The sequence below is a fragment of the Parasteatoda tepidariorum genome, chromosome 4 (genome assembly GCF_982258835.1).
Source record: "Parasteatoda tepidariorum strain Cologne lab strain chromosome 4, Ptep-v5.0, whole genome shotgun sequence".
Classification (NCBI taxonomy): Eukaryota; Metazoa; Arthropoda; class Arachnida; order Araneae; family Theridiidae; genus Parasteatoda; species Parasteatoda tepidariorum.
In genome coordinates, this window is record NC_141758.1 from 2,618,042 (window position 1) to 2,639,613 (window position 21,572).

At 29.1% G+C, this 21,572-nt stretch overlaps 1 protein-coding gene across 2 annotated transcripts; it reads left to right on the plus strand.

The window, feature by feature from the left end:
* The first annotated feature begins 39 nt into the window (after positions 1 to 39).
* On the plus strand, positions 40 to 20,958 carry LOC107444549 (uncharacterized). 2 transcript variants are annotated; one of them, XM_016058716.4, is made up of 6 exons: positions 40 to 102; positions 1,475 to 1,552; positions 16,434 to 16,503; positions 16,921 to 17,053; positions 17,753 to 17,861; positions 20,763 to 20,958. In XM_016058716.4, exons 2-6 carry the CDS (start codon positions 1,514 to 1,516, stop codon positions 20,883 to 20,885), a joined length of 474 nt encoding a protein of 157 aa, XP_015914202.1. In that variant the 5' UTR covers positions 40 to 102; positions 1,475 to 1,513; the 3' UTR covers positions 20,886 to 20,958. The 2 variants fall into 2 exon arrangements, with proteins under 2 accessions (XP_015914202.1, XP_015914195.1); XM_016058709.2 differs by having other exon boundaries at positions 78 to 486.
* The last annotated feature ends 614 nt before the right edge of the window (positions 20,959 to 21,572 follow it).

The following is a 21,572-nucleotide window of genomic DNA, read 5'->3' on the forward strand; positions in this document are numbered from 1 at the left end:
AGCTCGTAATTAAGCGCTTCGACCTGAACTTAATAAGCTAAGTTTTTTCTCTTTCAAATTAATGTTAGTGTTGATGGAATTTTTCCTTTCACATTAAATTGAGTAAGAAGTTTATTATTTTGTATTCTCAATTGCTTACAAAACAAACAAATTAATTTAAAAAAAAAAAAAAAAACTAAAAAAGTCGCTAATCGCTGTGTTGATGTTATGATGGCGGTAAAAAACGAATTGAAATATTATATGAACTTATCGGATGGAGATATTTTGAATGCTTTTGTTCAGTTGCACGATTTGAAGACTGAAATAATAGTTAACTCTTCTACTGATACAAAATCATCATCCAATTTCTGTAGTAACTCGCTTTCTAACAGCTCAAATAGCACTGATTCAGCTATTAGTGTTTCACCTACTAATAAATTATTTCAAAGTAATGAAGCATCTAAATTTTATGAAAAAGCTTCATTTAATAAAAGCTATGATTCTACTGTACGTTTGTATATCATTTCAATTTTTTAGTTAAATCTTATTTCTAATTATGTTGCTTACTTACGCTTTATACCTATTTAGTGCGACTTAAATGTATCGATTTCTGTGAAGAACAAATAATGTTCAAAATTGAAAGTGTGCTTTTATTTAAAATTTCGAATTTGTTTTGCTATTACATATATTATAATATTGAAATGTATTGTATAGATAAGCATGGGACATCAATTTATATTTAAAACAAGTATTTTAAATTAGGTGCTTGGGCGACATTGGCATAGAGGCTTAATTTATCTGTAAGAAAATTTGGTACTTTTGGAGAGCATATTTTGTTTGCCAAAATATGCGTAAATTTAGAGGAAAGTTCGGTACTTCTTAGGCACTTATTTTGTTTGCCATAGGACGTAACTTTAGGTATTTTATTTAAGTATTTGTTTGTTTATTTTTAAAATTCTTTATTCATTCAAATAAAAATTTTTTTTAAAGAAGTTAATTGGATTTACTGCTTTTTTTTTATTGGTGACTTTATTGCTTGCGTTGGCAAAATGAATAAGTACCCTTTTTTTGATTACCAGGTGATTCAAAATTAAGTTAGTTTTTTTTTTTTTCAAATGTCTACCTGGCTAATGAGAAAATACCACATTTTCTTCCAACTGTTAAATAAGCTCCTCCCTTTGCTACTCTGTGTATTTTAATGCTCCCTTCCTTAAAAATTAGTCTCTTGAAATGCCTAAGAATTTGTAACACATTCATGACAAAAAAAGGGTTAGGAATCAATTTTATTTCTTTCTGCACTTCTTTCTAAAGTGTTTTACAAAGTACTAAGCGAAGTTCTGTAATAATAAAGACCAGGTGCTTGGACATATAAGATTATTTAATTATCATCTTAACTATTTGAATTTTAGATTTTTGTATAGTTTATGTGTGGTTCATAAAAATATTTTGTTAGTTATAAACTTTAAAATTTAAATGTCTTTCTTACCTTGAATAGAGCACGGAAGCATTTGAGAACTTGAATATAATCAGTTCGATGTTTGATATCTTCGAAGATTTCAAGGAATGTTGGCGGGTAAGTAGATGTGTCTGTAAATATTATAGTTAATTTTTAAATTTAAGAAGTTGTTTATTAATTCATCTCATGTAGAACTATATTTTATTCTCTCTTAGAAAATAAACCCTACTCCTTGAATGAATAATTTAAGGATATATTAAATTTAATGAAAATTAAAAATACGCTCTTTAAACTGTGTGGATTTAATGATAAATATATTTTTTTACTGTAAAAACATATTTATCAAGAACTTTTATATTGTTTTTATTAATTTTTGTTGAATCATAGAAAATTTTAAATATTAGAAATTTGTAAGAAATTATTAGATAAATATTTTATAGAATTATGGAAATGAGTAAGATAGAGTATTTAATGATTTGAAAATTCTTGCCTTTAGAATTTTTATAGTACCAAATTTCTAATCTTTTTACCTATATTTCTGAAGTCCAATTATCTGAGCTATTACTAGTTCAAGTTTTTTTAATACTCATTGAGAATTGTTTAAGTTAAAGAAAAATTTCCAGTCTGAGGACTAGAAGTGACCCTTGACCTTATGTTGAAGCATATGAATGAAAGAAATATAATTTTTTATGGCTGTCTATTGAACAACTTATAAATAGAAGTGCAAATATGTTAACATTAATTTTTCAAAATGTTCTGAGATGAACCTTTTTGAGGTGTCAAAAGATTTACCTTTTTTAAAAGAATATTTTTTTATTTCAAAATTTGTTCAAAATACTCATAATCTAATGATTTTTTAAATTTATTATAATTAGGACTGGGCAATGTTGTCTAGATATATTGTCTGTTAGACATCGCAATATAATATATGTTTGAAAATTATCAATCAGAAATCTTTAAATCAATTGACATAAAAGGTGGATTAACTTAAAACCGATGTCTTAAAGTAAAAGCAAATGCAGGTTTTATTTTAATTTGTTTTTTAAAATTAAATGCGTATTAGGTTTTGTTAGTTTAAAAATAATAATAAAACTTTAACAAAATATTTTACTTACGTTTAAAAAGATAAAAAAAAACGAATATAGAAATGAAACTAAAGAAATGTCCACTTAAGTAAAACATTTTAAAAATTATTTGTTGAAAAAGATGTGCTTTCAAAACATTTTTCGATCTTTGTAGTTATTGTATTGGCTAAAAATCAAATTCTGTAGTTATAAATGTAAGTCTTGTTTTATTTCTTTTTATTATTATTTTTTTGAGATTTATTGGTTTAAATATAATCCTGATACCTAGCAAATTATTAAATGAATACATATTAAAGGAGTTTTAAGAAAAATTAAAAAAAATATATATACTAAATTTAATAGCAATATTGTTAAATTATTAAAAAAGCGACAAAACGTTATTTAACTTTTTATTTAATTAAAAAAATTTAGTCATTTTAACAAATAGCCAAATTTTTTTTTTATTTTTAAAAAAAATGAATAGCACAAACTTTGTTTTAATTTTCACAAAAATAAAAACAAATAAGATAAATGCTGGCTTTGTTTTAATTTTTTTATAATTAAAAACGACTGCAAATTTATTGGTTTAAAAATAAAATTCTATCAAATTATTATAATTATGTGCATTAAGTAATTTAAGAAAAAAAACTAACTTTTTATAACAAAGTATAAATTACTTATATTATATCGTTAAATCGCCTGCGTCTTCTTATATTGGCAGCTTAAATCAGTTTTCTGATGCATCGCTTGAAACAAAAGTCATGATATTGGCCTGCCGATATATGTGTTAAATCTATGTTTCGCGATTTATCGATTTATCACCCGGTCCTAGTTATAATGAAATGAGTAATTAGTATTCAAAAGCAAAATATTCTTTGCTAATTTTAATATTTTTGTATTTTGTCTTTTTAATTTAATGTGAAATTGATCTTATTTATATTAGTCTAAGAAATAATTAAGTTGTTAATCTATTTGAATATTTAATTCATGAATCAGAAATCTTAAACAGTATTTTCTGTGGCATACTCAAAAACTACTACTTTAAATCTAGGTGCATTATTTAACCCTTTACGGGGAGTTAAATATATTACGTAAAATTTTTTTTAGCTTAACTAAATTTTTAAATTCTGTGTTTATAACTAACTACAAGTAAACTCAATGAGAGGTGATGGAATGAACAAATGCATGATGCAGAAAGCAAAAAAGCTTTATAGTATTGGCCTATCTTCTTGATCACAGCCAAACCCTTACTGTGACATACACCTATAAAAAAAAAATGTCCTTTTTTTTTCCCTTCCCCTTTTAAATTTCTTTTAAGTCATCAGCAAATTACTACATAATTTAAAGGTGGGAATATAACTTTCTGTTGAAGTTATCTTCCCATGAAATTGATTGTAAATATACTTCCAACAGTCTTATAAAGGCTTAAAAAATAGAGCCTTGGTGATTTTAAAATGTCTGATGTCTCCCACTCAATTACCTAGTTCACCTTCTAAAGAAATAAGAAATCATTTAAAATTTGTTTTTTACTTTTTATGCATTTGTATAAACTGAGATTTTCTGTTGATCATCTGTTCAAAGTGGCTAACAAGCAAAAGTTAAATATGCTCACTATCAATCAAAATGTATCAAAGAACACATTTAAATCTATTTCCAACTTAACTGATAAAATATTATGTTCTTCTTTCGAGCAAACAATAATAGAATCTTGTTAAATATTTATAAAAGTTTTTTATGCAAAGTGTTTATTTTAATTTTGAAAAAATGGTATACCTCATAAAAAGGTAGGTAAATTTTTTTTCTCTTTGTTCTACTGTTGATAATATAATATGTGATTTTTAATAATTTGAATTTTCAATACAGTGACCCCCTCTCATAAAATCACTGGAATGCAAAATCTGCTGCTTTTCGAAATCAAATCTGCCAGTCCAGAATCATTCCAACATCAAAACAGGCGAAGACCATTCTTTAATCAAATCATTATCAGTCTTTTGCAATATCTAATATTTGTTGTTTAGTAATCAATCTGAATTCTTAAAATGTTTTAAAAAGATGTTTTGTACATGATTCAAATAATGAGTTTTCTTCCTGTAAGCAAAACTCACTGCAGATGTGGATTATAGAAATTGATGGGTGTGGGAAAGGGGAGGAATAGTTATAGAAAGCTTATTATACTTAAACGTAACATCATTCACTCAATCATTCAATGAGGTATCTTCAATTGATGTCAGAAAACTCTTGATATTTCAATAGGAATTTTACAAAAAAAGGAATACTGAAAGTTACTGAAGCTTTTATATAAACTTAAAGGTTTAACTACTTTGCTATTAAAGCAAATTCGCAAATATTTTAAAACCTTTTAGGGTCGTTCCGCGTCAAATCATACAGGATTTTACAAAAATGGCACCCACCGTCTCAGATTTTGATGAAAATTTGTACACTTATAGAATTTTTTATGCTGATTTCAAAAATATCAATTACTATATTTAAATCAGTTAAGGAGTTTAAAAGTTATAAGCATTTATATTTTTGCCAAAATGGCACATTTGCTGCCATTTTGATTCAGACATCAAAGGCTATTAATGATTGTAACTCACCTTATATTTGTCATAGAGCAATAATTTTTGTTATATTTTGTTCAGAATAAAATAATCTGTCATTTAAACACATTTGTTTGCAAATAATTATCTTACTTATTTAGTAAATGGGTCTGTTTTGCAGTTTTTTGATCAACGGAGTTGAGTAACTTCAGGAGCTGATTTCTGGCAACTCGCCCCCTTCAATTTCAAAAATATTTTAGGCAAAGATAGTTGAAAGTGCAAACTAACATCTGATATAAAAATTTTGATGGGCGGTTCACTCACTTTTTAAAAAAAAAAAATTTTCTTATGAATTATTATGCGTTAAAAGTATTGGTAGTTTGATGATTCATAGTCCTTAATTGTAATTGTAACTAGAGTATAATAAAATGAGAATGGTGGAAAAATATGTAAAATAAAGTAATAATTTATTAAATTATTTTTTTCTTCTTTATTTGAGCCCCCCCCCCCTTCAAAAAAGAAAAGGAAAAAATTTGAGAATGAACAAAATTTCACCTTTTTTGTAAATAAATTTATCCAGAATCATGTAGCGATGCTAAATGAGAGTGATCAGAATCTAAAAAAAGATAAATAAAAGTTTCTCTATAAGAGTCGAGGGCAATACCAAATAATAAAAAGCAGCCATTAAATTTTATTTTTAATTGAACTAACTTTGATCTTTATGGAAGGAGAAAATCGGAATTTATGATGTTGAATAATATCAGAGAGAAAATCATTGTGCACTTTATTTTAATTCAAACATTTTGTTTGATTCTAAAATGTAATTCAAGACCAAATTATGAATATTTATAGTTAATTTTATCTTTTTATTTGCCACAATCAGGGTTGGCAAGGTTTCAGACAGAATGGATTAATCCACAGTTTAAACCGTCCTGTCCAAAACCCCTTTGTCCAAAACTGTCCAAAACCCTTTTACTCAAATTATGTCACTATTTTATCTGAACAATATTTAGAAGGTAAAATAAACATAGAACTAATAACATATTGATAATTAAATCTACTGAAGAATATTTGTTTTTAAAAATATAATGTTTTATTAATATTATTTGATTCTTCAATTTAAACAATAAACAAAGGAAGATTAATCAGTAATCAAGTTCAATTGGTCCTCTCCTTCAATAGTACATAACTGAAGTTTGACCTTTGCCATACAGGTTAAGCTATTAGGGACTAAGTGCTTGGTTACTCATAAACAGGTTTATTTATCTATAAGTTAAAGTAAATTGTATAAAAAATATCAAATATTTATTGACACATGTAGTTATAATGAGTACAATGGTTACACCTAAAAATTTTTTACCGTTTACCAAAGTTCAAGGTTTTGAACACTTTCAGACAGTTTTATCCACTTTAAGACAGTAAAACCCATGTGTCCTGACCAAAACCAGTTTAGGACGTCCAAAACCCCAACCCTGGTCACAATGATTGTTATGGTAATGAGATACCCCTAAAAAAATTTCATTTAAAACGCTGATAAAGCTCAAAATATTTATTTTCTATTTATTTTAATTATATTGAAATGATTTTAAATCACCAACTATCTGATAATTTGTATGCTCTTATTTCATCACTAACACCTGCAGGCCTTTTTTATTCTGTAAGACTTTTATTATAATTAGATACATCCAAATTTTAAAAAAAAAACGTCTGAATAGAAAGAAAAATACTAAAAACTATTGACACACTCCATCCCTACCTTCCCAAAAAAGAAATTTGACTAATCAGAATGTATCATTTGCCAGAACATTTCTGTTTGTTCCAATCAGAATTGAGTCTCATGTAAAATTTATTTTCTTTCAAATCAATAAAATGGTATTTCCATTAATTTAGAACAGAATAGAAATAAGTTTTCAAAAATTTTATATGTATCAATTTGGTATTTAAAGAAGTTTTATTATGGAAACCCAAGTATTATGTAGTATTGATTAACTTTGAAAGATTTTAAATGCAGTTTAAACTCACAGAAGATTTTGGAACTTTCTTTTGAGATCATAGAACTTATTTTATTAAGGAGCAATTTAAATTTTAAGGAAAGTTCAACTATATGCCTCATACATGAGGAGCATATCTTGTATCAGTATGAAATATATATATATATATATATATATATATATATATATAAACGTTGTGACTTATTTAATTCTCCTTCCAATAAGACCAAGAAAGTCTCCCTTCATGTCATAAGTGTAGATCAAGCTAAAACATATAGAGCTGAATTGTAAATTTCAGCAATCCCTTTCCAGAAATTGTGTTCGTGATGCAGAAATTGTGTTTGTCTTGTTCATTCTCAAATTTTTTCCTTTCTTCTTTTTTTTTGGGGGGGGGGGGGGCTCAAAGAAAGAAGGAAAAATATAATTTAATAAATGATCACTTTGCTTGACATCATAATCTACCATTCAAATTTTTTTACATCATTTTATTATACTCAAGTTACAATTACAATTAAGGACTATAAATCTTCAAACAACCAGTACTTTTAATGCATAATAATTCATAAGAAAAATATTTTTCTAAAAAAAGTGAGTGAACCGCCCATTAAAATTTTTATATCAGATGCTAGTCTGCACTTTCAACTAACTTTCCCTAAAATATTTTTGAAATTGAAGGGGGCGAGTTGCCAGAAATCAGCTCCTGAAGTTACTCAACTCCGTTGATCAAAAAACTGCAAAACAGACCCATTTACTAAATAAGTAAGATAATTATTTGCAAACAAATGTGTTTTAATGACAGATTATTTTATTCTGAACAAAATAAAAAATAAAAATTATTGCTCTTTGACAAATATAAGGTGAGTTACAATCATTAATAGCCTTTGATGTATGAATCAAAATGGCGGCAAATGTGCCATTTTGGCAAAAATATAAATTCTTATAACTTTTAAACCCCTCAACTGATTTAAATATTGTTGTATTTTTACTCCAGCGCCATCTACAGTACCGTTTTGTAACCAGTCAGAGTAGCAATAAACAAGCTGTCATAAGGTTGTAATGGTGCTCTCTCTCTCTTGTCGTATTCCAATGCCAGCATTTACCAGATTTAGAAAAATTACTAAATTTAGGTCTTACCAGCGATATTGCAGTCCACACTAATTAGAAGGGAAAATTCATGGATAAATTACCCCCCTTTTGTTACCCCGCATCAACAACATAATGACCCGCTCAGCGCCGCAGGTAAATAATTTTACAGTATATAATTAGGTACTATAATCTAAATAAACTTTCACATTTATTGTATTTAGTAAAAGTAGTATTTTAACAATTAAAACATTCTGTATAGATTTTGGTAATCACAAATACATATTTATAGTTTCGTTTTAAATTGTTCATCTTACTTATTCATATTGAAAATTTATTACTATTGAGGAATTTCTAAATTACAAGCAATTAACAATGGCAAAAATTGACAAATTAAAAAAGAAACGTACCACAATTCGATCAAGTATTTCAAAAGCAATAACTCGATTAGACGCGTTTATGCAAAATAAAGGTAAACGAACTTATGAAACAAATGAAGCGGAACTAAACGAGTTGCAGGAAATTTTAATTAGTAAAGAATTAGACATAAGAAACTTAAATTCGGAAATTGAGGAGCTTATAACAAATGCACCGGAATACGAACAAGAAATCGCAACAAGCGAAGAGTACAATGACAAATTACTGTACGCCAAAACCACCATAAAAACGTGTTTCAAAACTCTAATTCAGTCAAATTTAGAAAATACGTGAATGCAAAACCCGCAAAATTTAAAAGAAAAAACTGCATGTAAACAAAGCATAACTCTTCCTGAAATACCCATGACAAAATTCTCAGGAAGATACGATGACTGGCAATTATTTAAAATACAATTTGACAACATTATTACGTCAAATGAGCAGTTAAATGATATACAAAAGTTGCATTGCTTAAATTCTTCTCTAATAGGAGAGGCAAAAAACCTTCAAACGCTTGACTATACATTTCAGTCATTATTCAAAGCGTTGGAGGAGCGATACGAAAATGAACGCTTAATTATTGAGAGTCACATAAAAGCAATATTAGGTGTCGAAAAAATAAACAATGAGTCCGCCAAGGAACTTAGGCACTTAATTGTCACCATAAGAAAAAATCTGAGAGCTCTTCATGTTTTGGAATATAAACGAAATGATTTATCAGACATTTTCGCTTTAAATATTATCATTTCAAAACTCCACAAAGAAACTAGAAAACAATACGAATTAAGTTTATGCACACAGGAAGTTCCAAAATTAGATTCTTTCTTATTATTTTTGGAAAAAAGAGCTCAAATTCTAGAAAGTTATCAAAATGTTTCTCAAACAGCTCAACTAAAAGTGAAAACAGAAAAGTCAAGGTCAAGATCATTTTTAGTCAATGAGAAAAAAGTACCGCCATGTGTTTTATGTTCAAATAGCCATCCCATTTTTAAGTGCGATTATTTTCTGAAGCTTAATGTTGAGCAAAGAATTGAAGTCATATCAAAAAACAAATTATGTTATAATTGTTTATCGAAATCGCACTCTGTGGGAAACTGTAAATCGAAATATTCTTGTTCGAGTTGTGGTCACAGACATAATACATTAATTCATAGGCGTCAAGGGGAAAATGTAAATGGTTCGTTGCGTCAGCAATCATTTATTTCAAATGATGATAATTCAAGTGCTTTGGAAAATACATTTCCGAATATTAATACTGCCGAATTTAATGCTCAAACTTTATCACTAATAAATAAAAATACTCGTTATTCAAATAAAAGTGGTATTTTGCCAATATGTGAGGTATTTATTAGGAGTTCCAAAACTCGTACTCTTAAAGCTAGGTGTATTTTAGATAGTGGTTCGACTTCTAACGTTTTAACCGAAGCGCTTGCTAATGCATTAGAGGTCCCATTGCGAAAAATAAACAACCCCATTGCAGGGTTAGGTAATAATAAAACTGCTGTAAAAGGGAAATTACAGGCTGATATTACTAACAGGGATGGGACTTATTTTAAAACATTAGATTTCTTAGTTGTGAAAAAGATAACAGATTTTATTCCAACTGCACCATTATCATTAAAGAAATTTGAGTTACCTAAAAACATACATTTAGCAGAACCTAATATTTTCGCAAATTCAGCTAACATAGACATGCTCATTGGAACGGAAGCATTTTTTGAAATTATGAGGACAGGCGATATTAACATACCAGGTACTGAAATAGTTTTAAGAAATTCTATTTCTGGGTTTATCTTTACGGTAGCAATAGGTACAAATAGTCAGGATAAAGCTAAAGACTTCTGTGGGTTAATCAGCCAATCTACTAACACTTTAGAGCAAACCCTGAGAAAGTTTTGGGAAGTTGAGGAGTGCTTAAGCTCAAAGGAGCATTACATGAGCCTTGAAGATAATTTATGCGAGCAGCATTATCAAAATACGCACAAGAGAGACGACACTGGTAGATACATAGTTCAAATGCCAATCAAAGATCTCCATAAGCTAGGAGAATCCAAGCATTTAGCAGAGCAAAAACTTAATCAGCTTTGGAGACGGCTTTCTCAAAATGACACTATGAGGGGTCATTATATTAAATTCATGCAAGAATACCTAGATATGGGTCACATGGAGCCCGTAGAAAAAGAGGATGATCAAGAGCCAGTTGATAAAAGCAATTATCCTCACTGCTATCTGCAGCATCATGGAGTCTACCGCCCTGAAAAGACTACAACTCCTCTCAGAGTAGTCTTCAACGCCTCTGCGCCTACTTCAACTGGTGTAAGCTTAAATGATCTACAAATGAAAGGACAGGTGAAGGAGGACATTTTCGACATTTTGGTGCGTTTCCGTAAACATCACATTGTCTTTACAACAGATATTCAAAAAATGTTCCGTCAAATATTAGTTGAGCCTTCCCAAAGAAACCTTCTTCGCATCCTTTGGAAAACAAGCGAGTATCAACCGTGCAAAACATACCGATTGAAAACCGTAACATACGGCACAACTTCAGCTCCGTTTTTGGCCACTCGAACAATCCTCCAGGCAGCCAAAGATGAGTCTGAAAGATTTCCTCTTGCGGCCGAGGTTCTCGCGAGGGATAGTTACATGGAAGATGTGGTCAGTGGAGTGGACAACGTACTTACAGCTGTGCGTCTTAAATCTGAGTTGTCTGGTCTTCTAAGATCTTGTGGCATGGAGTTACATAAATGGAGATCCAATGCAGTTGAATTAGACGAGTCAACTGATGTCGTAGAGCACAGATTTATCAACACTGACGAAACTACAAAAACATTGGGTGTCATCTGGAATGCCAGAACAGATGAATTCCGGTTTCAACTCACTTCGTTAAAAAGGCAAGAAACCTATACAGAGAGAGATGCGCTTAGCGTCATTCCACGTATCTTTGATCCGCTTGGACTTTTGGGCCCAATTACCACAAACGCAAAAATCTTCCTTCAGAGACTCTGGACCATCAAGTTAACGTGGGACTATGTACTTCCTCCAGATTTAGCCAAAGAATGGGAATTGTTTGTCCACAATCTTCCAGCCATACAAGAGTTACATGTGAAACGCAAAGTGACAGACAATGCATCAGGAATGGAACTACATGTTTATGCCGATGCCAGTGTACTTGCTTACGGAGCAGCAATTTACGTACAAACTCGAAATGTAGACGGCCATCTTACATCAGAACTATTGTGTTCTAAGTCAAGAGTTGCTCCTATAAAACAACTCACTATTCCACGTCTTGAACTGTTATCTTCTCTATTGGCATGCAGGCTACTGGACAAAGTACGGAACTCTCTGAATGTCCCCAACGAGCAGTGCTATATATATTCAGACTCAAAAATAGTTCTCGCATGGATAAAAACTGACTGTTTAAAGTTAAAACAATATGTCGCCAATCGAGTGAAAGAAATCCAACAACTATCACAGAATTGTGTTTGGAACTATGTTCCGTTGATATCCAATCCAGCGGATATATTATCACGTGGTTGTGAAGCAAAGGAACTTTTACATCACTCATTATGGTGGCAGGGTTCCAACACCATAAATCAAAGGAAGAACTCAGAGTCTGAAAGTGAACTATTTTCCGAAAGGGACTCAAAGATGTATCAATCTGAACTCAATCAATCGCAAGACATTAATCTATTAATTTCTCATTTCAGTTTTTCAAACCCAATATTTTCTATAACAAATTCTTATTCCAAATTGATTAATGTAATGTCCTATGTATACAGGTTTATTTACAACTGTAAGAATCAAATTAAGAGAAGTGGAAATCTTACATCCTGTGAGCTAAGTGAAGCAGAATTAAAGTTATGTTCATTTGTGCAGCAGGAATCTTTAGCAGAAGAATTTAAATTATTGAAATCAGGTAAACCAGTGCATGTTACAAGCAAACTGAAATTTTTGTTTCAATTTTTTGATAATTCAGCAAATGTTATAAGAGTTGGAGGGCGTCTAACAAATTCTAATTTGCCCTATGAAAGCAAACATCCCATAGTTTTGCCTAAAAATCATAAAATTTCTGAGCTTATTTTATTAAATCTACATAAGTCAAATTGTCACATAGGTGCACAAGCACTATTAAATTTGTCAAGACTAACAGTTTGGATAATACATGGTAGGAATTTGGCTCGGAAAATTGTTCATGATTGTGTCATTTGCACTAAATTTAAACCTAGATTTTTAGTTCAAAAAATGGGAGATTTGCCTAGTGTTCGATGTAAACCAACTTTTCCTTTCTTAAATTCTGGTACTGATTTCGCAGGATCTTTTTTCATAAAAAAAAAAAATCAACGTAAAGGTCCATTGAAAAAAATATTTATTGCTATTTTTGTATGTCTTGTAACTAAAGCTATTCACATTGAAATTGTTTCTAATCTAACATCTGACTCTTTTATTGCAACCCTAAAAATACTCATTGCTCGTAGAGGCAAATATTCCATTTTTCCAGTACCAGTTGAAGCTTGATTAAGTCATATCATTGTATGTCAATTTTATATCTGTATATTTATTTTTTGTTTTCTGTTTTATAAGAAAAGTGATGTCATTTCCCTATTATTTGTTTTGCATATTACTTATATTTGATATTATTTTCATTGCTAATATATTTGAAATACAGTGCTCTATTTCAACGCGGGAAGTATGTTGTATTTTTACTCCAGCGCCATCTACAGTACCGTTTTGTAACCAGTCAGAGTAGCAATAAACAAGCTGTCATAAGGTTGTAATGGTGCTCTCTCTCTTGTCGTATTCCAATGCCAGCATTTACCAGATTTAGAAAAATTACTAAATTTAGGTCTTACCAGCGATATTACAGTCCACACTAATTAGAAGGGAAAATTCATGGATAAATTACCCCCCTTTTGTTACCCCGCATCAACAACAAATATAATTGATATTTTTGAAATCAGCATCAAAAATTCTATAAGTGTACAAATTTTCATCAAAATCTGAGATGGTGGGCTGGGATGGTGGGATCCATGGCTGGATGAACTGACAAGTATACTTAAAATTGTATCTTCTGCTTAAAATTTCATATGTAATTTCTGCAGCTATAAAATTAAAAGTCCATTTAATTTTTAGTCTTATTTTGACTTTGTAAAATTTTTTTCTTCCTAAATTGTAGATATTCCGGTTTTAAAATCTGGCAGTTTTTGAAATCAAATGTTCTCAGAACCAATGTGAACTTAATATGCAGCGAGCACTGTATTTCAAAATTTTCTTCTATCTTCAAGCCCAGTGGCAGAATCGTGGCGACACGGCGACATTGTCGCAGAACGTTACAGAGTTCTTGGAGAAAAATTTTTCCTTTACAAAGTAAAAAAATTTGGTTTTCTTTTCTGCAAAAATTTTCGAAATTTTTTTTCTCTCTAAAATTATATTTAAAAGATGTCTTTTTCAAGCATCGAAGGGGAAAGAAATGTTCTTAATTTTTCGATTCTTATTTGAGAAGAATGAAAAATAAAGAATATTGAAGTAAAAAATTTCTTTTCTGCGGAAATGTTAGAAAGATTTTTTTCCCACCACAATTATACTCAAGAGATACCTTATTCACTCATCAAAGGGGACGAAATGCTCGTGATTTTTTTAAATTTCCTTTTGGGAAAAATAAAAAATTTTGGTTTTCTTTTCTTTCACTGATTTTATGATTTTTAATTATTATTTTTCTATGTGATGATGATTTAGGAAATGCGAAAAAAGAAATAATTAGTGTGTTTTCCTCTTACAAAATGTGAGAATATCGCCCATGATATTAGAATAAAAAAATATTACAAATTCATTATTTAAAAAAAAATACATAAAATTTTCTTATATCCAAATAGGCTTTTCTTTGTAAATACAACGTTTCTGTTACTTTAAATTTAATTAATAACATGTATATCAGTTATTATTAAAAGTATCTTGCAGAAAAATATTATTAGTGCTGGAGAAGATTGTCGCAGAAAGCCCAAAAAAATTCTGCCACAGGGTCTTCAAGTTAGAGTTATTAAGATTTGACTGTATAAATTATTCAGTATCAATCAGTATTATTACTTACACCAGGGATTTCCAAACTACAGCCCGCTGTGGAATATAATCTAACTTCTTGTTGTTATTGTTGCTGTATTAAGTTGGATAAAAAAAAAAACACAGATCTTGCTTGGTAAAGCTTAATGACAAGTGTCCCCTTGTTAAAAATACTAATGAGATTTATGTAACTGTGATTTTTACTGACAATAGTTTGTAGCTGTAGACTAATTTTACTTGTACTAATTATTAAAGTAATTTATGATGCTTGTTTTTTAGATTCTCTAAATATTCTTTGTGTGGATCCAGATGGGGATTTGAGTCACTGTGTGGCCTCTTCACACAATTCAAAATATAACAAGCAATCCCTTCGTAAAATTTAAATTCTAAAAAAATGTCCCCTTCACAAAATTCTGATTTGTAAAAACGTTGTCTTCACGAAATTCAAATTCGTAAAAATGGCTCCTTCACAAAATTTCACTTTAATGATCCCAAAAAATTCTTCTGTGAATGATTCTTTTAAAAAAGGGCATCAAAATTATATTTCAAAATTTGTGTGATGTAATAGGATATTAAAAACATTGGAGTTAAAACCAGGTAGGTAAACAGAGCTGAAAATAATAAATAACTGTCGAAAAAACTACCACCAAAGGATGTGAAAGGAAATTATAATCGTCACAAGTAGAATACGTCAAAAAGTGATAGCTCAAATTCATATGTCGTAACCACATTTATATCAGAATAAATTTGTAAAGTCATAGAGAAGCGGCCGAAAAAATAAAAGAAACACACATGGGTATTTACGAAAACGGCAATACGAAATGGTGTATGCTAAAAGTGAATGAGTTTCTAACTTTAAGAAATTTTTAAAAGTAATTTTTCATAAAAAAATAGCATTCATTTTTCAAACGAATATTTTTTTCCATACTAAAATTGACCCTAAAAAGTAAAAATTAGATCAACCTCTGATTTTATTTTGTAGAATGTTTTCTCACACAAATAGCATCACAAATAATAGTAACAGCCAACTGGAAAATTATCAAATTCTATCAGTGTATGAATTTTGATATTTGTTTACTTTCTCTTAATTATATCATTGCACTGTTAATCAATGATATCTATTTGAAGTTCGGGGGCTAATGTTTCAATGTTGTTGTTGACGTATGCCTGTTTAGGCAGAAGGGTGCAATTGTTCTTGTTTTCCAATGGCGCCATCTATGGCCAAGAATTCAACTTCTGCCACACCCGTTTATGGGGTGGACCCATTCATACATCCATAGATCATAATTTTTACCTGAATCAGAGAACGATCAATCTCTAATCCAGTACCCTCAGAGGTATTGATTTGTTATGGAGGACTTTGCGACTTGACAGATTTAATGTGCATCAGTCACTATTTACTAAATGGGGAGTCTTCGGACGGCTGGGTTCGAGCCCACTAACTCTCGGACATGGGACCAGTGCCCTACCCACCAGGCTGAAGTTTCAAGGTCAATTTCAAAAGAATTTAGATAAATCTTAATTTTGTTCACAATAGTATCTAAGTCTGAGAAACGAGCATCAAAATTAACTTAAAATTCCCTAAAGCTTCGAGTGTCGAAAACGCTGGGAAATTCTCAGTAGTGTGTCTGAATATTTCACAAGTTTTAAACATTTTTTATGTTGTTGTGATTGGAACAGTATTATTTTCTGTTGTTTTTTATGTTGTTCTGGTCTCTCTTGTTACCATAGCAGCAGACAGCCTAAGACTTATGGTCTGAAGAAGTTCTCTTCAAAGTTGAAGAGTAGTTTAACTGTTGAAAATATATTTGAAAAAAATCATTCATTTTGTTTGTGGTTTCCATTTTAGGCACAAGGCCATTCGTTAAATCATAAAGTTTATGAAGATGCTGAAAACATTATTTCAGTTACCATACAAAGTATGTTGATTTTTGTAGTTCATTTTTAAAAAAAAAAAAATTTATAATTTGTTTATTTTTGCATTATTTGTATTTCATTATTATGGACTCTCAAGGGATGATATGACTTAAACACACTAATCAAAATTAGTATTAGACTATATATTGAGTGAAAAAATAATTGTTTTAAAGAAAGACCCTTTGTGTGGATTATTAAGTATATTTTATCAATTTTTGAAAATGAAAATATAAGGATCTGTTCAAATATTATGTAAACATGTTTTGCAATTTTGAACTATTTCCAATTTGTCTGTAAAAATAAGAAAATTAAAAAACCTTTTCTCATACCCGTGTAAGAAAGTCACAAAACCTCCTCCCTTGTTTTTTGTTTTGACTTATGTAGTTATTTATAATGTATATATATTCATTCCATTTTAGGTGAAAGATTGCAGAAAATAAATGTAGTCATTGACCATTTGAAAGAAGTCTCTGAGAAATTTCGTAAATTAAAGCAATTGTTAAGATCTTGCGATCAAACTGATAGCTTGAAATCTCATGTTCAGTATCATAGGTAAATAAAACATTTTATCCAATTTGCCTTTTCATGATATTTCTTCAGTAATGTTATTTTATATAGTCATACTGATCATAATGTCTTTATTTATTTATTTTGTACTCAAATTAGTCTATTCACTTTTATCTTTTAACACACTCTAATTAATACATAACTACTGAAAGTTTACTGTGTGTATTCCTATAACAGTAAGTTTCCTAAATCCAAATTTATTTTAATAAAAGGGGGGGGGGGAATTATGTATTAAATAAATGGTGGCTAAATCAGAGGTCACAAAATGTCTCAAAATAGGAATTCTGTGAAGAGTTTATTTTTAAAACCTGAACTATTATAAAGAGTCCCTTTTTGAGATAAAATATTTAATAAAGGTTTTATTTTCACAAGAAAATAATCTGTAAAGGACCTGTTTTCCCAAAACTAATGTGTTAAGAGTCTGTTTCGTTTCTCCAACATTTCTGCGACCCCTTGTTATATATAACCTTTTTAAATTCATATGTCATCTTTTTTTAAAAAAGAAAACTAACTGTAATTCGGAGAGAACAGCTAATTACAGATTTGAAATGAGTGATGCATAAGTATCTAAGATCTGTTAAAAAATCTCAAGCAAAAAAAAAAAAAACAAATTTACCCTGTGTAATTTATTTAGATCTTTATATTATTGTTTGTTTTGTGCTGATTTATGTCTCTACTTTTCAGGCATATATTAAATTTTTTTGGCTTTGCTAATAACATTATGAAAGATGTAGCGAAGGATTTAGTTGCTTTAGAAGACTCTTGCCCTGCAAGTCATAGAGATTTGGCATATGTAAGTTACATATTTTATGTTTTAATTTCATTTGTAGATCGTTAACTTGAAAATTGACTTTAAAAATAAATTTTTATGGTAGACTAGGACTTTCTAGGAGTTAAAAGAAATTATTTTTATTTGGGTGCTTTCAAATGAGAGGCCCTTTTTTTCAGAAGGGTCACTCTCACAGCAGGTTGACTAATAAAGGGCCAAAGTGTTAGACATGTTGACAGAAATTAATTATAATAATTTTATGAAAAAATTTGAAAATACTGAAGTGCTATTATACAAGTTAAAAATATAGAGAAAACATGAAAAATATAAAAAATTAATAAAAAGAGAGGAAGAAAAATTATTAAAATAAAATATATTAAAAAGCAAAATGAAAAAATATAATCTCTTCATCAGCTCACATGATTATATCTGCAAAAAGGAGTGATTCTAATATTATATCAATATAGCAACATATATCAATACAATAGTGTGAGGAGCACTAAAAGAAACAAACAAAATAGAACACATTAAGTAAAAATATATCACATAAAGAGAAAACAGAGCAAAACACAAATCGAAATCTTTAAAAAGAGTAGCGAATTCAAATGAACTTACAGGTATGGGAATCTTTCAAGAATGATTTAAAATACTAGTGGGCTGTGCCCCCTGCTCGCTTACGCTCGCCAACCCCCAAAAATTGCTACGCAATCTTATATGGTTTGCTTCGCAAACCAAGTTCACTTCGCTCGCTACTAACTTAGGTACATTGCAAATGCACAAAATTCTAAGAATTCAAAACAATCATTCAAATCCATATAACAACTTTTAAAAAAAAAAAAAAAAAATTACATCTTTTTAGTAAATACTAAGTCATTAAAATAAATTTGAATTCAAATAAATGACATGTAATTCGTTAAACCTATTAGAAATGTGCTATAGTATAAATCTTAAGATAATCTTAAGATAAAATTTCTAAAACTGATTTATTTTTAAAAAGGTTAAACTTTTGGCTATAACTAAGTCTATTAAAAATTGAAATAAGTGAATTGCAATGGAAAAGCCTGCATAAACAAAACATTGAATTTCGGAACAAATCTCATTTGGTGAGAATTCTCTCCCTTGTCAAAAAATACAAAATAAACTGACCTCAAATAAAACTCCAAGGACTTTGAATCAAATAATTAAAGAAAATACTATCACGTTTAATATAAAAGGAAGATTTATTAATTAAAGAATAAAATTACAGCATCGCAATTCCAAAAAATAAATCTCACACTCACTCAAAAAAAAAAAAAAAAAAAAAACAATTTACATTCTAATTAGTCACCATAGCAATCACAAAACTCTTCTCGTTACCATCTATAAACTGATATATAATAAATAAATTATTTAACAAAAAATACGATGCACATAAGCACATAATATTTTACACTCTGGTTATTTCAGTTTCCGTTTTTAGATGCGCTATATGCTGAGCCGCCCAATCTAGATTTGGCATGTGACATTTTTAGCGGCAATTATTGGTTGATTTTCTAGCGTTGCCATTCGGGGAGTTGTAATGAGGCTTTTTTTTATCGCCGTGTAAGAGAAATATATATATAGATTTTCGTAATAAGATTGCCAGATTACAAAATATGAAAACAGAAGCACAAATGGAGCTAAAAATATAAAAAGAGAGATTTTGTTTTATGGCGCATACTCTTTGTTGCGCCTTCATTCTTGAAAGTTCCCGTACATGTAAGTTCGTTTGAATTCGCTACTCGTTTTCTAAGTTTCAATTTGTGTTTTATTCCATTTTTTCTTTACATTTTATTTTCTGTTTTTTATGTGATATATTTTTTACTTAATGTCTTCTATTTTGTTTCAGTTTTTTTTAAAGTGGTCCTCAGACTATTGTAATGATATATTTTCCTTTGTCTATATTGATACATTATTTGAAAGCATTCCTTTTTGTGGACATAATCGTATGAGCTGATGAAGAGAATATCTTTTTTATTTGTTTTCTGATTTTTTAATATAAATTTTTCTTCTCTTTTCATTAATCTTTAAAATATAGAAAAAACATGGAAAATATTAAACTCATTTTATGAGTTTTATATGTTTGCAGCTTATGTGCAGTGAATAAAACTTATTAATTTTCTATGTTTTTCTCTTTTTGTCATAATACAACAGTTTGTTTTAAAATCGATTAGTAGTAATTAATTTTTATAGAGTGAAAGTAAGAAAATTAAAACATAAGTAATAAATATTTTATTGAGTAATATAAATACAAATTAAATATTATGATTAACGAAATTTTATGGGCTTTAAAATGATTTAAAATTGAGAAAACCTATTATAGCTCACAATAAGATTAAACATTTAGTTGGGAATATATTTTTAAATTTAAAACATTTATAATCAGTGAATTACAAGACGTTTTATGAATGTTAAATCTTAAACAGATTTATTAATGGTTACAAGACAACAGAACTAGTATAGCATTTTTGAATAGTCGAGGGGCCTCAGGTTGTGCAACTTTAGCCAAATGCTATAGTTGGATTTTTACTTGCTGTTCTGTATTATTTATAAAGTGTGTCCAGGTTATCCTGGATTTACAGTGCATTATTAGTGAGGCAGGCCATAGAGTATTTGGCAACCATAAAGACAATTGTAAATTATGCAGCTATTGGGCTCTATGCATGTGTTCTCTAAATTATGTTCATATTAACCAATAATATGATTAATATTGACTTTTAAAGCATTTTCTATCTTTTGTTTTGTCTAAAATAAATAAATGTACTGCTGTTTAATAATTCTTGTTTGAACATTTTTATTTTATACAATCATATGTTTATGTTTGAGGCCTTCTTAAGCAAATTTTTAGAACCTTTATTTTTTATTTTGCATAAATTTCTTTCTCATTGTACGCAATTTCACTTTCAGTCTGAGTTTTCTAAAAAAGTCTTTTTGTTGACGTCAGAAATCCATAAAAGCATGGACAGGCTGAAGGAGTTTGAAGGTTATGTACGATCTCCAGAAATAAATAACATAGCTGATTGTTTCTAAATTGCTAGCAATTTATATTATAACAATTAATGATTGTAAATATATTTCAAATCAATAAATTATATTTTGTAAAGTTTCCTTTAATTTATTTATTTTGTAATATAGATTAATGTTTTTTTTTTTTTTTTTTTTTAAAAATTGTAATTCAAAAAACGAAAAGTTTTTTTCAAAATTGTATACTGCAGAGCAATTCACATGGTATTTTTTACTGTTTAATAGTGAGTAGTTTTTGAACTTAAATCCCATAGTACATTTTTCTTCATAATTTCATGATTCTTAGCTTTATAATTTTAGAGCAACACAACAAAATGCAAAACAAGCAAACATGTGGAAATTTTTCAAAAACTGCAAATTTCTTTTTAAGTTCATAAATAAAAATTGCTTTTTTAGCAGTCAAATTTCAACTCTGTAGTTGCATTCTGTAGCCTGCAGACCCATCATGGCTCAAGATAGTAATTGAGAGTGATTTTTATCTATTACTACTGTACTTTAATATAACTCTTAGTTTAAGAAATGAGGAAAACTGAATATGTGCAAGACGCCAAGCCTTATGTAAGATTTTGCATATTTTGATCAAAATTCTTAATAAATAGATGAAGAGTACCATATATTTCTGAATATAGGCCTAACATTTTTAGAAAAGTTTCAAAAGCTTTAGTTGGGGTTGGCTTATAATCGAATATGTTA

Coding starts and splice junctions, on each gene's coding strand:
- LOC107444549 (XM_016058709.2), top strand. CDS start 208: ATGATGGCGGTAAAAAACGAATTGAAATATTATATGAACTTATCGGAT. Junction 16,504..16,920: donor TATTTCAGTTACCATACAAA/GTATGTTGATTT, acceptor ATTCCATTTTAG/GTGAAAGATTGCAGAAAATA. Junction 17,862..20,762: donor GTCATAGAGATTTGGCATAT/GTAAGTTACATA, acceptor TTTCACTTTCAG/TCTGAGTTTTCTAAAAAAGT.